General features: G+C 49.2%; 1 protein-coding gene across 1 annotated transcript in view; it reads left to right on the top strand.

The window, feature by feature from the left end:
• Positions 1 to 14,540, top strand: part of LOC135821780 (carboxypeptidase N subunit 2-like) — a 44,348-nt gene extending 29,808 nt beyond the window's left edge. The window contains exon 8 of the mRNA XM_065334777.1: positions 14,465 to 14,540. Within this exon, the coding sequence (XP_065190849.1) occupies positions 14,465 to 14,540 (76 nt within the window). The remainder of the gene's footprint in view (positions 1 to 14,464) is intronic.
• Positions 14,541 to 15,970: the final 1,430 nt, after the last annotated feature.

Raw genomic sequence — 15,970 nt, 5'->3', positions numbered from 1 at the left:
CAGGTAAGTGTTCTATCGCGTCCAGCGCGCCCTGTTTTTTAGCATCACAGGTATACCATGGTACGGCACCTGCGCGTGCATCACTAGCACTACGTGTAGAGTCTACACGGCTCTTGCAGGTACAATCATGTACTGAGTGTCTCAGCCAGAGCAACAAATTTTATCGCTGTTGCAGGCATTTAGTTTGATGACCCCTCGATGTTTCTCCAAGCGCTGTCACTTGTTCCACGAAGTCATTCTCATCCCAGCTAAGGTAAAACAGTGATGAGGCTTGAGTGAATGGCCATAAGCACGAGAAATGTGCAGGCTGCAACGCCTGACTGATCTCCGCGAGTCGAAATTACCATCGCAGCGACATCAGCGAAGAAATTGCGTCTAGTTCAAAAATTCCAGCTTCCAATAACAGAAAATAGAACTTTACCGTCATCCTATACTGATCACTATCGCCTATATCCCATTCCCTGCCTCTGGTACGAGTGCTGGTGAGTAAATACCCCGTTTTATATCAAAAGTCAAACTGCGACAATTTCGATGACGCGGAGGAAGTAAGTGGAACTTCCCCCAAAACTTCATAGAGAAGGTCCCATCCGACTAAGCGTTCCTAAGATATCTTCGGTTGTAATTGTACTTTCGTAGGATGCGCCATGACGTCATGAGGCCGCGACACGCCCTCCTCCCCCCCCCCCCACCCAACACTCCCCAAAACGCGCTTCTACGCCTCTGAGACAAGGCTGCTTGAGCCAAGCTCAGAGAAACAGGTATTGTGGTATTAGAGAGGAACAATTCTGACACAGATGTCCACACCACGCGCGATTCCGACGTATCAGACAAGCTTGAAAGCTCAGAGCCTGAACTGAAAATGTTTGGCTTCGGGCAACAGCCTAAATTTTCAGGAAAGGATATGGCGGCGCAAGTGGTGGCTTCCATTCGGGCTGTAAGTGTGTAGACGAGAGAGGGATCTGACTCACAGAGATAATAACGAATAATCTTTACTTCAGGATGAGACCCTAGTAAAGCAACTGAACTACACGAGAGGAATAACTGCAAGCTGTAACTGACTGAAACAACGAAAAGAAGACAACTCGGTGTAGTCTCCAGTCCAAACAACAAGACGCCGACTCAACTAATTATGCACAGAAACTACAAGCCGCGAAGTCCGTTTCGCGCGCGCGCGGGAAACGGCACATGAGACATGCATAACAACACAACACGATGCCCTACTACTACTACATGCATCATGAATAGCATGAATAGCACGAAAGAACAGCCAGGAATAATAACTATGATTAGACTGGTCCACACAGGAACAATAAATGTATCACCTCTACGCGTGCACACAGCATAACTGACACCAAAGAAGGGCACGTTGATTCGAGCATGCACTGGAATTACCATGACCGTATTGACACCCAGAGGCGAGCGGCAGTGATTTGCCATAACACCATACATAGGCTACTGAAAGAGGTTCACCGTCTACTCATTCCACCCTCCTTGATACAACTACAAGTAAGTATCAACGTTGATACAACTAAAATGAACTATCAGAAAAGAAAACGAAACGTAACGAGCTAAAAGCTAGCTGTACAGAAACATAAATGGCTGCAAAACTGGACGACTGTTGTACTGTTAGGGCAATTCAATCCATAGTGTCATCCATAAAAGTCGACTTCAACACCGCCTCCGCAGCACGTGGGACATTTTCTTTTAGCTGCTCAGCACGCTTCTGAGACACCATTTGTGCTAGGAATGGGGACGAATTCATGCCAAACACCACCCGTTGGTACTGGTAGGCGACTGGCTCCTTTGACGCATCCAAGTCCCGCCACAGAAAACGATGAAATTTCTGATCATCTTCAGACAGCTCGATCTGGAGGTACATCTCTGCTACATCGGCCACGATAGCAACTGGCTTTGCCCTGAATCGCAGCAATATGTGCGGTAGCTCTCTCTGCAGCTTCGGTCCTGGGTGGAGGTAGTCGTTCAGGCTTGCTCCTTTGCATTTGGCTGATGCGTCAAAGACCACCCTCACTTTAGTTGTTGTTGCATCTGGTCTGGTGACTGGAAAGTGCGGGAGGTACCAACCACCTGTTGACTCGAGCTTTACTGCAGTCACGTATCCAGCGTTCACATGATGCTGCAGTACACGGCAGTACTCCTTTGCTACTTCTGGTTCCTTGTGGAGGCGTTTCTCTGTCGAGCGCAGTCTCTTCAGTGCCATCTCGTAGCTACCGTTCTCCTCTGGCGGGCTTCTCTTCCAAGGCAGCTTGACGGTGTACCTGCCGTTGCAGTACTTTGTTGCTGCCTCTGCATCTGCAAGAGTTTGTCGGTCATTTGCTGCAAGCGGGCTCTGTCGGCGAGGCTCTTCCACCTCCCACATACGCCGGATCAGCATCTCCAGATTACCGTCATCGACTCTGCTGAAGTGAGTGCGGTGATGATCTGAGCTTCCACTCACAGGTCCAACACAGGTCCAACCTAGCGCGGTTCTCCTCGCCACCGGTTCTCCCTGGTCACCCCTCACCTCCTCCAGAGAGTAGTGAAGCTCGGCATGATCCAGGCCAATCAGCATATCAATCTGGCGAGTTGCTGGCTGTTCGAAGGGTATGTCCAGCAGATGATGGTACTGACTTGACTCGACGGTCCAATCGTACGGTTTCAGTGTGCCTGTGACGTGACTAGTTGTGATGGCTGAGAACGGACTGATGAACTTGCCATCTACACTCTCTACCAGCAGATCCACTGGCATTGACTCGAAAGACTCCACTGCTCCGTTGAGGGTGCTGATCGAAACCCGTTTCATGGGTCCCTGCAAGTTGAGCTGGTCCGCTACCTCTGTGTTCACATAACTTTGGGTGCTCCCATCATCCAACAGCGCATTCACCCTGAGGTTGCAGTCACCGTTTCGTAAAACGACCGGCAAGGTTCTCAGTGACAACGGTCTGACGCCTGCTCCGATGTTAGCAGTGGTTGTGGTTCTGGCTGTCTCACTGGTACGACCCCTTTCCGTGCCATTTCTGGCTCTAGACGTGTCAATGGCTACTGCCCTGTGAAGCAGATAGTTGTGGGTATCGCTGCACTTGTCTACGCCACACTTTCTCTTCCGCTGGCAGTCAGCACCTCGGTGGCCCTTGCCCAGACAGCGATAGCAGAGCCGATGTGTTTTCGCCACTTTCCAACGCTTGTCCACATCCATTTCCTTGAACTCTTTGCATGTCCACACTTGATGGTCCTGGGAGCATACTGGACACGCTGCCGGTGTCGGATTGGGTGACTCTGCTGCATGGAATGAGTGGCCTCGGGCTGCTGGGCGCTCTCGGCCATGTCTATGGCGACCAGGTGCTAGGCCTGCGATGGCTTCATTGGCGGTAATGTGAAAGTCGGCCTCGAGATTGACCCACTCGAGCAACGCCTCCACCCCTTCTGGGCGCTGATGCTCATAGATCCACCTGTGTTATCTTGTCAGCAGGTCTTCTGGCAGCTTCTGCTGGATTCGCGCGTACAGAGTGCCCACCTCTAGCTCCGATTGGCGACCCGCTGCTTTCAAGTTGGTCACGGCTACTTCCAACAAATCTGAGAACTGTTCCAGATCTTGTGCGTTGACTCGATCTCCGTGCAATGGCTTGAATCGTTCCAGTTCATCTAAGTACACCATCACTTGGCGCCGCGTACCTCCGAATTTCCGTTCCAGGCGTTCCATTGCCTTGTGGTATGAGTCAGGGGCGTACCCTAGCCGCTCGATGCATCTTAGCGCTTCTCCCGCTACATACTGTCGTAGCTGCAACAGCTTCAGGGTTGGGCTGATTGGCGCACTGTCCACGCACGCCAAGAACGTGGCCTTCCATAACTCATAGGCACGCTTATCACCATCGAACACGGGTATTGAAATACTTCTCATTTTGCTGAAGACGTCTGTGGCTCTAGCTGGTGGTGCAGCAAAACTGAGCTGATTGGCGCACTGTCCACGCACGCCAAGAACGTGGCCTTCCATAACTCATAGGCACGCTTATCACCATCGAACACGGGTATTGAAATACTTCTCATTTTGCTGAAGACGTCTGTGGCTCTAGCTGGTGGTGCAGCAAAACTAAAAGGTCTCGATGGAGTTGGTACTGGTAGACCATTGTAGCTGCCGCCATGGCCATGTGCCACACTCTGTGTAGGCCTGAAACTGGCTCTAGGTACAAATGGGACGGCGGCCACAGACTGGTGTAATGTATGGGCTGGTCTCTGGCTACTTCCACTCATGACTGCTGTGTGTACCCTGCTGGAGTGAACAGGGGCTGATTGCCTGGGCAGTACATTGCTATTGGTTGCTTGTACAGCTACAGGTGCGCTGGTGTTGCTGGCCAGACTCAGTGGCACTGTGGGTCCTGCTGCTGCTGCTGGCGCACTGCTACTTGTGCGGGAACTGATGCTATGGTTACTACTGGTACTAGAACTGGAGTGGTGACTGCTCCCTGCACTCACACTGGCTGGTGGAGTAGAGCTGGAGCTTGTGGGTGCACCTACAGACGATGAAAGTGAGGTGATTGCGCTTTTACTTGAGACACTGGCACTGACAGGCCTGTTGGTGCTGAATGTGTTGCTTGCTGCAGATGTGTCCGTGTTGCTTGTGACAGGAGTGAAGTCCGCACTGACGCCACCAGGCGCGGAAGACGGTCTAGCGGACTGTGCAGAACTCGCAGACTGAGCAGTTCCTGACACCCCACCAAATGGGTCGTGAGCAGCGTTAAAGCTTGATGGTACTGACTGAACCCTGCGGAATGACGCGCACGAATATGTTGTTGCTCCTCATACATCTCCACCTGCTGCTCCAGGTGCGCCATTGCTTCTGCCACTTCCTCCAGCTCCGTTATTGCTGCGTCGACTGCTTTGCCTTTTTTCTCGGCTTGAAAACACGTCACCAGTGACTCCAACACCTGATTCACCTCGTTGGCGAACCATTGCACTGCCTCGAATTCGTCTCTCACGGCATCCAAACTCAACTTCTCGTCACTCAACTTCTCGTCACGGATCTGCAAAATCAAGCCTTGTCGCCGCAACGTCAAGCGCCGTTTCATTTGAATTTTTGCCACTCTCATGTCTGCAGATGCCGAGGTCACAGCATCGTTGACTTGCTCTTCCTGGCCGTCCGTATTACCAGGCTCAACATAATCGCCAGGCTCAACATAATCGCCAGGCTCAACATAATCGCCAGGCTCAACATCATGGCCAGGCCCAACATCATCGCCTACCGTGACCCTGTTCCGCTCGTGACTGATATCGTCGCTGTGTTCAGACATCTCGCTCCGATGGACTTCCGACTAGGTGAAGATAACCATCCTCTGCTACCATTAGACGAGAGAGGGATCTGACTCACAGAGATAATAACGAATAATCTTTACTTCAGGATGAGACCCTAGTAAAGCAACTGAACTACACGAGAGGAATAACTGCAAGCTGTAACTGACTGAAACAACGAAAAGAAGACAACTCGGTGTAGTCTCCAGTCCAAACAACAAGACGCCGACTCAACTAATTATGCACAGAAACTACAAGCCGCGAAGTCTGTTTCGCGCGCGCGCGGGCGGGAAACGGCACATGAGACATGCATAACAACACAACACGATGCCCTACTACTACTACATGCATCATGAATAGCATGAATAGCACGAAAGAACAGCCAGGATTAATAACTATGATTAGACTGGTCCACACAGGAACAATAAATGTATCACCTCTACGCGTGCACACAGCATAACTGACACCAAAGAAGGGCACGTTGATTCGAGCATGCACTGGAATTACCATGACCGTATTGACACCCAAAGGCGAGCGGCAGTGATTTGCCATAACACCATACATAGACTACTGAAAGAGGTTCACCGTCTACTCAGTGTGGATGGAGCAGAAATGACTGCAATTGGAGATGTCGCTCTACATCAGCAACATCTGGCGACCGGTTGGATGGGTTATTTCGAAATGAAGCAGCAGCAAAAGCAGCTCAGAGAAGCCTGACAATCCGTAAGTGTTTTCATAGTATAGTCCTACATAATGCTCATAAGAACAGCAGAGACAAGGTAAAGGGAGAGGACTAGCAAGTCCAGTCAGGCAGCACTAAACAAAATAAATTCAACTACCCGAAGTCTCATTATGTGTCACAGTTGGATGGGACTTTGGTCTGGGCATGAACATTATGTCATTATTCGCGAATTGTCGTTATATCCGCAGTGGTTATTAGCGAAGTTGACTGTACGTATGTTTTGAAGTTGAGGCATTTCTCAAGGGTGTACAAATCAGTATGACCAAGAGTCCATAACCCCCAGAGTGTGCAACTCCAGGCTGGGGTCTGGCGCAACGAAATCCAAACATTGCGTCATCCGGTCCATAGTCAAGCATGGGCGGATGGGGCCATGTGCATATCTGGTACATCCGCTACTCACTACATGACGTATGAAGTTTGGATTTCGTTGCGGCACTGATTTGTGCTGAGAAGGATCACGAGTTGCACACTCTGGGGGGTTATGGACTCTTGGTATGACTGTATAGAATAAATGAGTGTGGAGCCATTCTATCCTACAAAAATATACTTTCCTTCCCTTGTGACCTTTCTGAACCTGAGCCTTCCAAGTTGGAATTTGGTTGGCTTTCGCCTTGGAGTTTCAGTACTCCTTGTAAGTTTTGTGCCATTTTGTCGCATTCGCTGCCTGCATGTGATCTGGTCACATTGGTGGACTGTTTGTCATAACGCGTAACATGTTGTCCTCTCCTCTGTTACCATAATTATTAAATTGGCTCCTTAACCGAGTAAAACTATTTAAAATCATATTTTTTTGTTGTTTTACTTATTATTGTTATTTGCATTTTCGCGTCATCGTCAATCAAATGATTGATAATTTCGCTTATGCTGAGTGGTGGTAAGCTGATATCAAATATGCAAGAAGCTGATGTCAAGTCAGAAAGCAACATGCAAGACGGCAAAAAGAAAACAGGATAAGTATGAACTTAGAAGTGGCGACTTCGGCGGTAATAGTCAGGAAGTTGGTTGCTCCAACGAGGAGCACACGCTTCTTGCCGAACTTGACACTTGACTGACTCACAACTGCCATCCGGAGCACACGAGGAGCACGTCGCACCTTTCGCTCGGCAAACCTGAAAGAAAGCACCACTCCCTGCTCAATACACAGTGTTTCGGCGGGGAATTCACCCCTCATCAGTTGAGCTTGAGTAGGCTGAGGAAGATTGTGCCTGACAAGCACAAGTTATAGACTGCTCTCGAGGCCAAGCCATCACCAGGGATACAGACTTACAGAGACGCTTTGTTTCCAGCGCGACAAACACCTCGTGAAGCCCCAGTTAGCCGCGTGAGTCAGAGTCGCTCATGGAGTTGTGCTAAACAGACGTTGAGAGCCAGTATAGCTATTCACAACGCTGTCACCTTCAACAACTAGTCGCACGTCCGCGTGAGGGACAACAATACGAACTTAGAAGTTGCGACTTCGGGGGTAATAGTCAGGAAGGATAAGTATGGATATCGAATGCGATACGTTATGATAGTTATTGCATGTTGATATTGTGATAGATGGTGTGATTCTATTGCTACAGTTTAAATACTGAGGGAGTTGATGATCATAATGATATTATGGTATTCGGGTAATATGTATCTAATATTGACTGAGTACGAGGTCAATATAGGAAATAAAAGCCGAGTAAAAGACCGAGGCGAAGCCGAGGTCTTTTACGAGGTTTTTATTTCCTATACTGACCAAGTACGAAGTCAATATTAGATTTATCACGACAAACAGTCCGTATTTCAAATTCCAGAACGACAAGCTCATGAATCCCGGTTTTATGATTGCACAACCGTTGGCGTTGCACCACCACCTACTCATGCAGTGACAATGCTGCACTAGGCACCGTTCAACTGCGCAACCCCTAAGCAGTCAAATATAAGCGGTCAATATAGCCCTAAGGAGTGAAATATGCAGGAATATTTGACTGCTTAGGTATGGCAAAAATCTATGTGAGTCAATACTAAGGGAGTGATAAAAGATAGTATTTGGATGTTTAAATAATCTTTGTGGAGATAAAAGTTTAATAATAGCTACTACGATATGTACGTTCACGGTGAGGAAGGATGTCCTACCATCCCACCTAATGAGCCACTTGGTCTACCAATATGAGTGACAGAATTGTGATAGCCGGTACGTTGCTAGGACCCTTCAACACCTGAGCGCACGCATCAAGCAGCACGTACCACTTCACATGCTGCCGGACTCAGCAACAGCGAAGCGTCCTAAGCAGGGAAGACCGCGCAAAAACCCGCTCCCTCTACCACCTAAACAGCCAGAGCAAGTCGAACACACGGTGCAGAGGAAGATTGGTGGATCACTATGACAACCGAATGTGCCTTCTCCACCATTGCTCTTGACGCCACCGGTCCACCTCCAGTGCCGTTGGTGGCTGCGGTTGGGGTGGAGTCGGCAGCAACGATAATACCGCCGGTCACGGAAATCGATCCCATTTCTTTGACACAGTATCGGGCTGTGCCTACACCACAGCACCTTCCGGCGCTTGATTTGTGGGTCCGGAGACCACGGAGGTCAACCGCAAATTATTCAACCGTAGTTTATGCTAGGAATGGCCAAGGTCCGCGTGGAGCATCGAAGGATCGAGACAGGGATGAACTGAGGACAGTGGGACAGGACAGACGTAGGAAGGAGAACACGGATGGTAAAAGACGACTGACTGGTGGTGAATATGAGTTGGAGAATGAGGCGGCGGATGACGGCGAGGCGGATGACGATGAGACGGCTGGTGGTGATGGTGATAAAACGGACGAGGAGGAGTCAGGTGGCAGGGAAGGTGATGGAGCTGATGAGGGTGAGATTCGGAAGAAGTCAGCTGTGGACTTACATTTGTTATCTCGTCCCGATTGTTTGAGTGTGTATGATGATTCCCACTTCACCGTACTGTGTCGTGTCCGTTACCATATTAGCTCCCTTATAAACACGGTTCTTATATTTTTCAACCCACTTCGCACCCGTGCTTATAGAGGAGACTGTGTTTATATTTTTTCAACCTTGAACATGTCAAGAAAGTTGCATACCGGTAAAACACTCAAATTGGAATTTAACTCAGATTTCATGATTAGAGAACAGAGAAAAGAAAAAAAGAATGATGCGGAAGTGGAAGTCACGCACGTGGAGCACTTTATGTGCGCACAGCTGCATTCCAGTATTATCACTGTGGCTATGTTGGAGACTGTGCGTTTGTAATCTCAACAGCCCTCTGACCTGTGCTTATAATGGAGACTGTGCATATAATGGGGACCTGTGTTAATAAGAGAGATAATACGGTATGTCCAGCAGTTGAAGGTCCCTGAAGCTGTTTGTATTCTTACGCATAAGCACGATTTGTGTAAGCAAAAAGAACATTGCACTGAGGTTATTTTCGTGAGTTTGCACCCCTTGTTCATGAGTTGTTTCTGCACTGTTCATGCCCATTTGTCACACTTACTTTTATCTTAGCCCTCACTTTTTGTAATACTTAAACGTCATACGTCACACTTCTTTGGATTTTTAACCTTTGTGTTTCCCTTGATTACTTTATGAAGTTGGTTGCTCCAACGAGGAGCACACGCTTCTTGCCGAACTTGACACTTGACTGACTCACGACTGCCATCCGGAGCACACCAGGAGCACGTCGCACCTTCCGCTCGGCAAACCTGAAAGAAAGCACCACTCCCTGCTCAATACACAGTGTTTCGGGGAATTCACCCCTCATCAGTTGAGCTTGAGTAGGCTGAGGAAGATTGTGCCTGAAAAGCACCACTTATATACTGCTCTCCAGGCCAAACCATCACCAGGGATACAAACTTACAGAGACGCTTTGTTTCCAGCGCGACAAACACCTCGTGAAGCCCCAGGTAGCAGCGTGAGTCAGAGTCGCTCATGGAGTTGTGCTAAACAGACGTTGAGAGCCAGTATAGCTATTCACAACGCTGTCACCTCCAACAACTAGTCGCACGTCCGCGTGAGGGACAACAATACGAACTTAGAAGTTGCGACTTCGGCGGTAATAGTCATGAAGTTGGTTGCTCCAACGAGGAGCACACGCTTCTTGCCGAACTTGACACTTGACTGACTCACGACTGCCATCCGGAGCACACCAGGAGCACGTCGCACCTTCCGCTCGGCAAACCTGACTAGTTGTTGGAGGTGACAGCGTTGTGAATAGCTATACTGGCTCTCAACGTCTGTTTAGCACAACTCCATGAGCGACTCTGACTCACGCTGCTACCTGGGGCTTCACGAGGTGTTTGTCGCGCTGGAAACAAAGCGTCTCTGTAAGTTTGTATCCCTGGTGATGGTTTGGCCTGGAGAGCAGTATATAAGTGGTGCTTTTCAGGCACAATCTTCCTCAGCCTACTCAAGCTCAACTGATGAGGGGTGAATTCCCCGAAACACTGTGTATTGAGCAGGGAGTGGTGCTTTCTTTCAGGTTTGCCGAGCGGAAGGTGCGACGTGCTCCTGGTGTGCTCCGGATGGCAGTCGTGAGTCAGTCAAGTGTCAAGTTCGGCACGAAGCGTGTGCTCCTCGTTGGAGCAACCAACTTCATGACTATTACCGCCGAAGTCGCAACTTCTAAGTTCGTATTGTTGTCCCTCACGCGGACGTGCGACTAGTTGTTGGAGGTGACAGCGTTGTGAATAGCTATACTGGCTCTCAACGTCTGTTTAGCACAACTCCATGAGCGACTCTGACTCACGCTGCTACCTGGGGCTTCACGAGGTGTTTGTCGCGCTGGAAACAAAGCGTCTCTGTAAGTTTGTATCCCTGGTGATGGTTTGGCCTGGAGAGCAGTATATAAGTGGTGCTTTTCAGGCACAATCTTCCTCAGCCTACTCAAGCTCAACTGATGAGGGGTGAATTCCCCGAAACACTGTGTATTGAGCAGGGAGTGGTGCTTTCTTTCAGGTTTGCCGAGCGGAAGGTGCTACGTGCTCCTGGTGTGCTCCGGATGGCAGTCGTGAGTCAGTCAAGTGTCAAGTTCGGCAAGAAGCGTGTGCTCCTCGTTGGAGCAACCAACTTCATGACTATTACCGCCGAAGTCGCAACTTCTAAGTTCGTCTTGATTACTTTAGTTCTGTATTTCCACTGATGATCGGAGCTTGAAAATCGATTCTGGAAACTCAATCTCAAACCTTAAGAGAGCATGTCTGAGAATACCAAAGTATGTGTGCAAGTGGATCTCTCTGATTTCGCTCAAAATTTGCAGGTAGGTTCCCTTTGGGGTGTGGATCGATTGTGCAAAGCCCTTGAAAAAGTTTCTGAAGGGAACCTTGAAATTTGGATACCCCTCAGAAATGGCCGAAATATCACATTATTTATGGGTCTAGAAACGAGTCACGCCACAGCGTATACGAACAAGCTTTGAACAAAACTCCATCAAGCCAACATAGCCTCACCTTAGAAGAGTTCCTAGAGCAGTACCGCTTAGCCACGCCAGGATCCCAGAAGACGAGGTCCATCACCCCCTAACGCCACAAATGATCGTCTTGAAAATAACCAATTTACAAGCGCTGGCAAAACAGCCAGCTACGTCCTCAATTGGCCAGAACTATACATCGGCAGATAGTAGAACACCTCTTCTAGCGCTGAGGACATGTCCCCCATCTTCCTTTTGGGGTTTTCTTGAAATAAACTTTTTTGAATTTTTCCACTCGACCATGCTGAAATACGGCCAAAGTCATACCTGCGCAGGAAAGCTCGCCCCTCCGCGACGTCTCCTCAGCAATTTCTACTCCAACACTACTCCCAAGGCCGCAGAACAAAGTGTATTGTTGGCAATGACAAGGAAAAGCAGCGGTGATCACTTGTCACTCCAAACGACAAGCTTCTCCTTGCGCCACCAATAATTTTTTGTGCGACTGTTGATGCAACAGTGACTGAAGTCCTGAGCGCAGTTTTTGAATTTTATTGCAAGATGCACGGTGAGATCGCGTGCTCTGTGACGTAGCATGACGCTTCCTGGATCACAACACGCTGCCATCGATCGCGAGCGTGACTGGAACGCTACTCGGAACAGACCATGAGATTAGCTGTATTTCCTGCTTGATCTACTGAGAACCCTCGCAAACTGCACTTGGAGTGTTGCAATGGCAGCAAGCCGTTGAAATATGCCCCCATTACAGCATGGAGAGTTATTCATCTTTCACACTTACCTCCTGCAATCCCGAACATAGTCCAACGGTAAAAGTCCCTTGTTTTCATGTCTATGCTCGACAAAAACTGCTAGCGCGGTCGCTTTGTGTTGACTGGCACGCGAGCAGCACTGGCTGCACGAACTTGTCGCGTGAACTGCATGAGAGATTTCTTACGTCATAAAGAATGTGATTTCATCATCATTTTCACTGGTCTTCGACCTACGTGGTCAGGAAAAGTCCCGGTTCCTAGGCCTACAACACGGTCAGCGTGTTTTTGAGCGCAGTAACAACACAAGTACCTAGTGTGATCACTTCCAGACCAACGGGCGTTCAAGGCGAGTAACAAGCGCACTTGACGAAGGCGACTCTGAAATCTCGTGACCCGTGATCCACGCGACTTGGCATTCTTGCGTCACAAGGCACGTGATTTCACCGTGCCTCTTGTTGTAAAATTCAAGAATTGCGCTCATGCCTTCAGTCACTTTTGCATCAACAGTCGCACACAAAATTATTGGTGGAGCAAGGAGAAGCTTGTCGGTTGGAGTGACAAGTGATCACCGCTGCTTTTCCTTGTCAGAGCCAACAATACACTTTGTTCTGCGGCCTTGGGAGTAGTGTTGGAGTAGAAATTGCTGAGGAGACGTCGCGGAGGGGCGAGCTTTCCTGCGCAGGTATGACTTTGGCCGTATTTCAGCATGGTCGAGTGGAAAAATTCAAAAAAGTTTATTTCAAGAAAACCCCAAAAGGAAGATGGGGAACATGTCCTCAGCGCTAGAAGAGGTGTTCTACTATCTCCCAGTGTATAGTTCTGGCCAATTGAGGACGTAGCTGGCTGTTTTGCCAGCGCTTGTAAATTGGCTATTTTCAAGACGATCATTTGTGGCGTCAGGGGGTGATGGACCTCGTCTTCTGGGATCCTGGCGTGGCTAAGCGGTACTGCTCCAGGAACTCTTCTAAGGTGAGGCAATGTTGGCTTGATGGAGTTTTGTTCATAGCTTGTTCGTATACGCTGTGGCGTGACTCGTTTCTAGACCCATAAATAATGTGATATTTCGGCCATTTCTGAGGGGTATCCAAATTTCAAGGTCCCCTTCAGAAACCTTTTCAAGGGCTTTGCACAATCGATCCACACCCCAAAGGGAACCTACCTGCAAATTTTGAGCGAAATCGGAGAGATCCACTTGCACACATACTTTGGTATTCGCAGACATGCTCTCTTAAACAAATTGTCATGTTGCGTGGTGATGTCTGCGGCATTCATACTTTTCATAGCTATTATTTGGATGTTTGCTGATATTACATTTCCAGTCGATATTGAGAGGGCCAGCTGGTCACTTAGTGTCAACCCAAGTAAAATGGAACGTACTCAGGTGCTCAGAAGCAACGAAAGGATTGGTGAGAGGTGGAGAATGGTCCGAAAACTAGGATCTCGTCTTGGCAACGAGGCTGACGTAGCACGGAGGAAGCAGCTTGCTTCAGCGGCCTTCACTTCAATGTTTAACGTCTGGAAACGGAGATCTGCTGTGAGTGAGCGTCTGCACCTGCGATTGCACTCGGCATTCGTCCTACCCGTCCTCACGTACAACTGTGGCACTTGCAGCCTCGCGCAATTTGCTCTCCAGAAGTCGGATGCCTTACACCGACGTCAGTTGCCGTCTCTCCTTGGCATCAAATGGCCACAGCGCATCTCCAATGAAGCACTGTACCAGAGGTGCCAAATAGAGGAGATCAGCATCTTCATCCGCCGTGCCAGGTGGCGTCTATTTGGTCACATCTTGCGGCTGCCACCATCAACCCCCGCAGTAATGGAAATGGAATTTTTTCGCAAACAACAGCCCCAGATGGCTTGGCCGGCAACGCGTCACTCTTCCCAACGTGCTGCATCAAGATCTGCAGAAAGCCGGGCAGGGTAGACTCCTGACTCCGGGAGATCTCCATTCGCTCTGGGCAATAGTTACCTGTCGTAAGAGCTGGAAGGCTCGGCGTGAGGCAATATGTTCATCCAACTAGTTACAAATCAATGTACTTGTAATCCCATATTAGCCCGGTAGTGCAACATCAAATCAACCAGATATATCTTCTTAATTTGCTCATCTCCCTATGTTTTTCTCTCTCTCTCTCCCTCTCATCTCTCTATCATTCTCTCTCTCAATCTCTCTCTCTCTCTCTCTCTCTTTCTCTCTCATCTACACCGGTGGGTGAGATGCAGATCTCACTGTAACCCACACACTTGACGTACAATGTACATCTTATCCAAATTCTACTTTGTTCTTCCAGACATTTCGTGAGTAATCAACTTGTAGACCTACCTGACGGGCTGTTCAAAGCCACAACCAAATTACAAATCCTGTAAGTCATGGTGGGCATGTATTGGAAAAGAGAGAGAGAGAGAAAGAGAGAGAGAGAGAATGAGAGAGAGAAATAGAGAGAATGAGAGATAGAGAGATAGATAGATAGATAGATAGATAGATAGATAGATAGATAGATAGATAGACAGAGAGAGAGAAAGAGAAAGAGAGAGAGGGGAGAGGGGGGAGAGAGTGAGAGAGAGGGGGGGGGGGAGTGAGGGAGAGAGTGAGTGAGAGAGAGAGAGAGGGGGGGGGGAGAGAGGAGGGAGAGTGAGAGGGGGGGGGGGAGAGAGAGAGAGACAGAGATCGATCAGTCTGTGAGAGTAGCTGACTGAGTTACTGCTCCGCTGCATTCACCTCTAGATCTAGTGCGCTTGTGAGAGCCTGGAAGGTCCGCTTTCCAGCCTCAGTTCTGACGCTGACGGGAAGAGCATTCCACTGGACAATTGCCACGAACCAGATGGGACGTCGCCCGAAGGGACTGCGGAGAAAATGCACACATAGCAGATTGGACTGCTGCCCTCAAGTTACCCGGATGTTGCTGGGGACGCCAACTGGAGCTGTGCCTCTGAACATCTCCTAAAGCAGGGGGCTAGCTTTGTGGTGGAGGCACCGATGAACTAGGACCAGAAACCTTTGATTTAGCAGTTGCAGTAGGCTGGGATAGAAGAGGGGCTGTGGGCACGAGATTACGCTGTTGGAGGGTTGACCGTAGACCTCTGTTGGAGAGTTTGGAGACTTGATCAAGAAGGGTTGGACTCCGCAAGAGCTGCTGTCGCAAGGTGGCACCGATGCCAGCCTTGAACATCTTTTCAAACGGACCAAGCAGGTGTGTGCTAGGTCCTGGAAAGAAACTGTTTGAACCATAACACAGCTGGGAAAGGATCATGCTCAGGAACCATGTTCGCCGGGCAAGCAAACTCAGTCCTCGTCCATGCCTCCAGAGCTGACCAATTGTTCGCGCTGTCTTGCGACCGAGATACCCCACATGTGGAGCCCAGGATAAATCATTATCCAGGACTAAATCAAGGTACTGGGCTGTAGACGTCACACAGAATTTCTCGCCATTGCAGAAGACCTCCGGTTGTATTGCAGCCGTGCCTCGTGGCCGGATGAAGAGCAACTGTGTCTTGGGAGTGCTGAGGAGCAGGCCAATGTCCTCCAGCCAGGTAGCAAGGTTTGTCATGGCTTTCGTGAGGGTTCTGCACACCATAGCAGGGTCAGAATGGGAGCAGTCGAAGACTTTCGACATATGAACGAACACTGTCCCAGGGAACTCTCGTTTGCATCTAGCGGTGGACCATAGATTAACACCTAACACAAGTGCATCCTCAGTCGAATGTGCCTCCAGATAGGCCGTGAGCTGTCTCTTAACCATTGTCTCCAGATTACGGGAGATAATGGGGTGGAGAGACACTGGACGATAGTTCTGGGG

Source organism: Sycon ciliatum, chromosome 7, assembly GCF_964019385.1.
Source record: "Sycon ciliatum chromosome 7, ocSycCili1.1, whole genome shotgun sequence".
NCBI classification, from domain to species: domain Eukaryota; kingdom Metazoa; phylum Porifera; class Calcarea; order Leucosolenida; family Sycettidae; genus Sycon; species Sycon ciliatum.
Note: the sequence above shows the minus strand (reverse complement) of the source record. Positions and strands in the feature narration are given on the sequence as shown.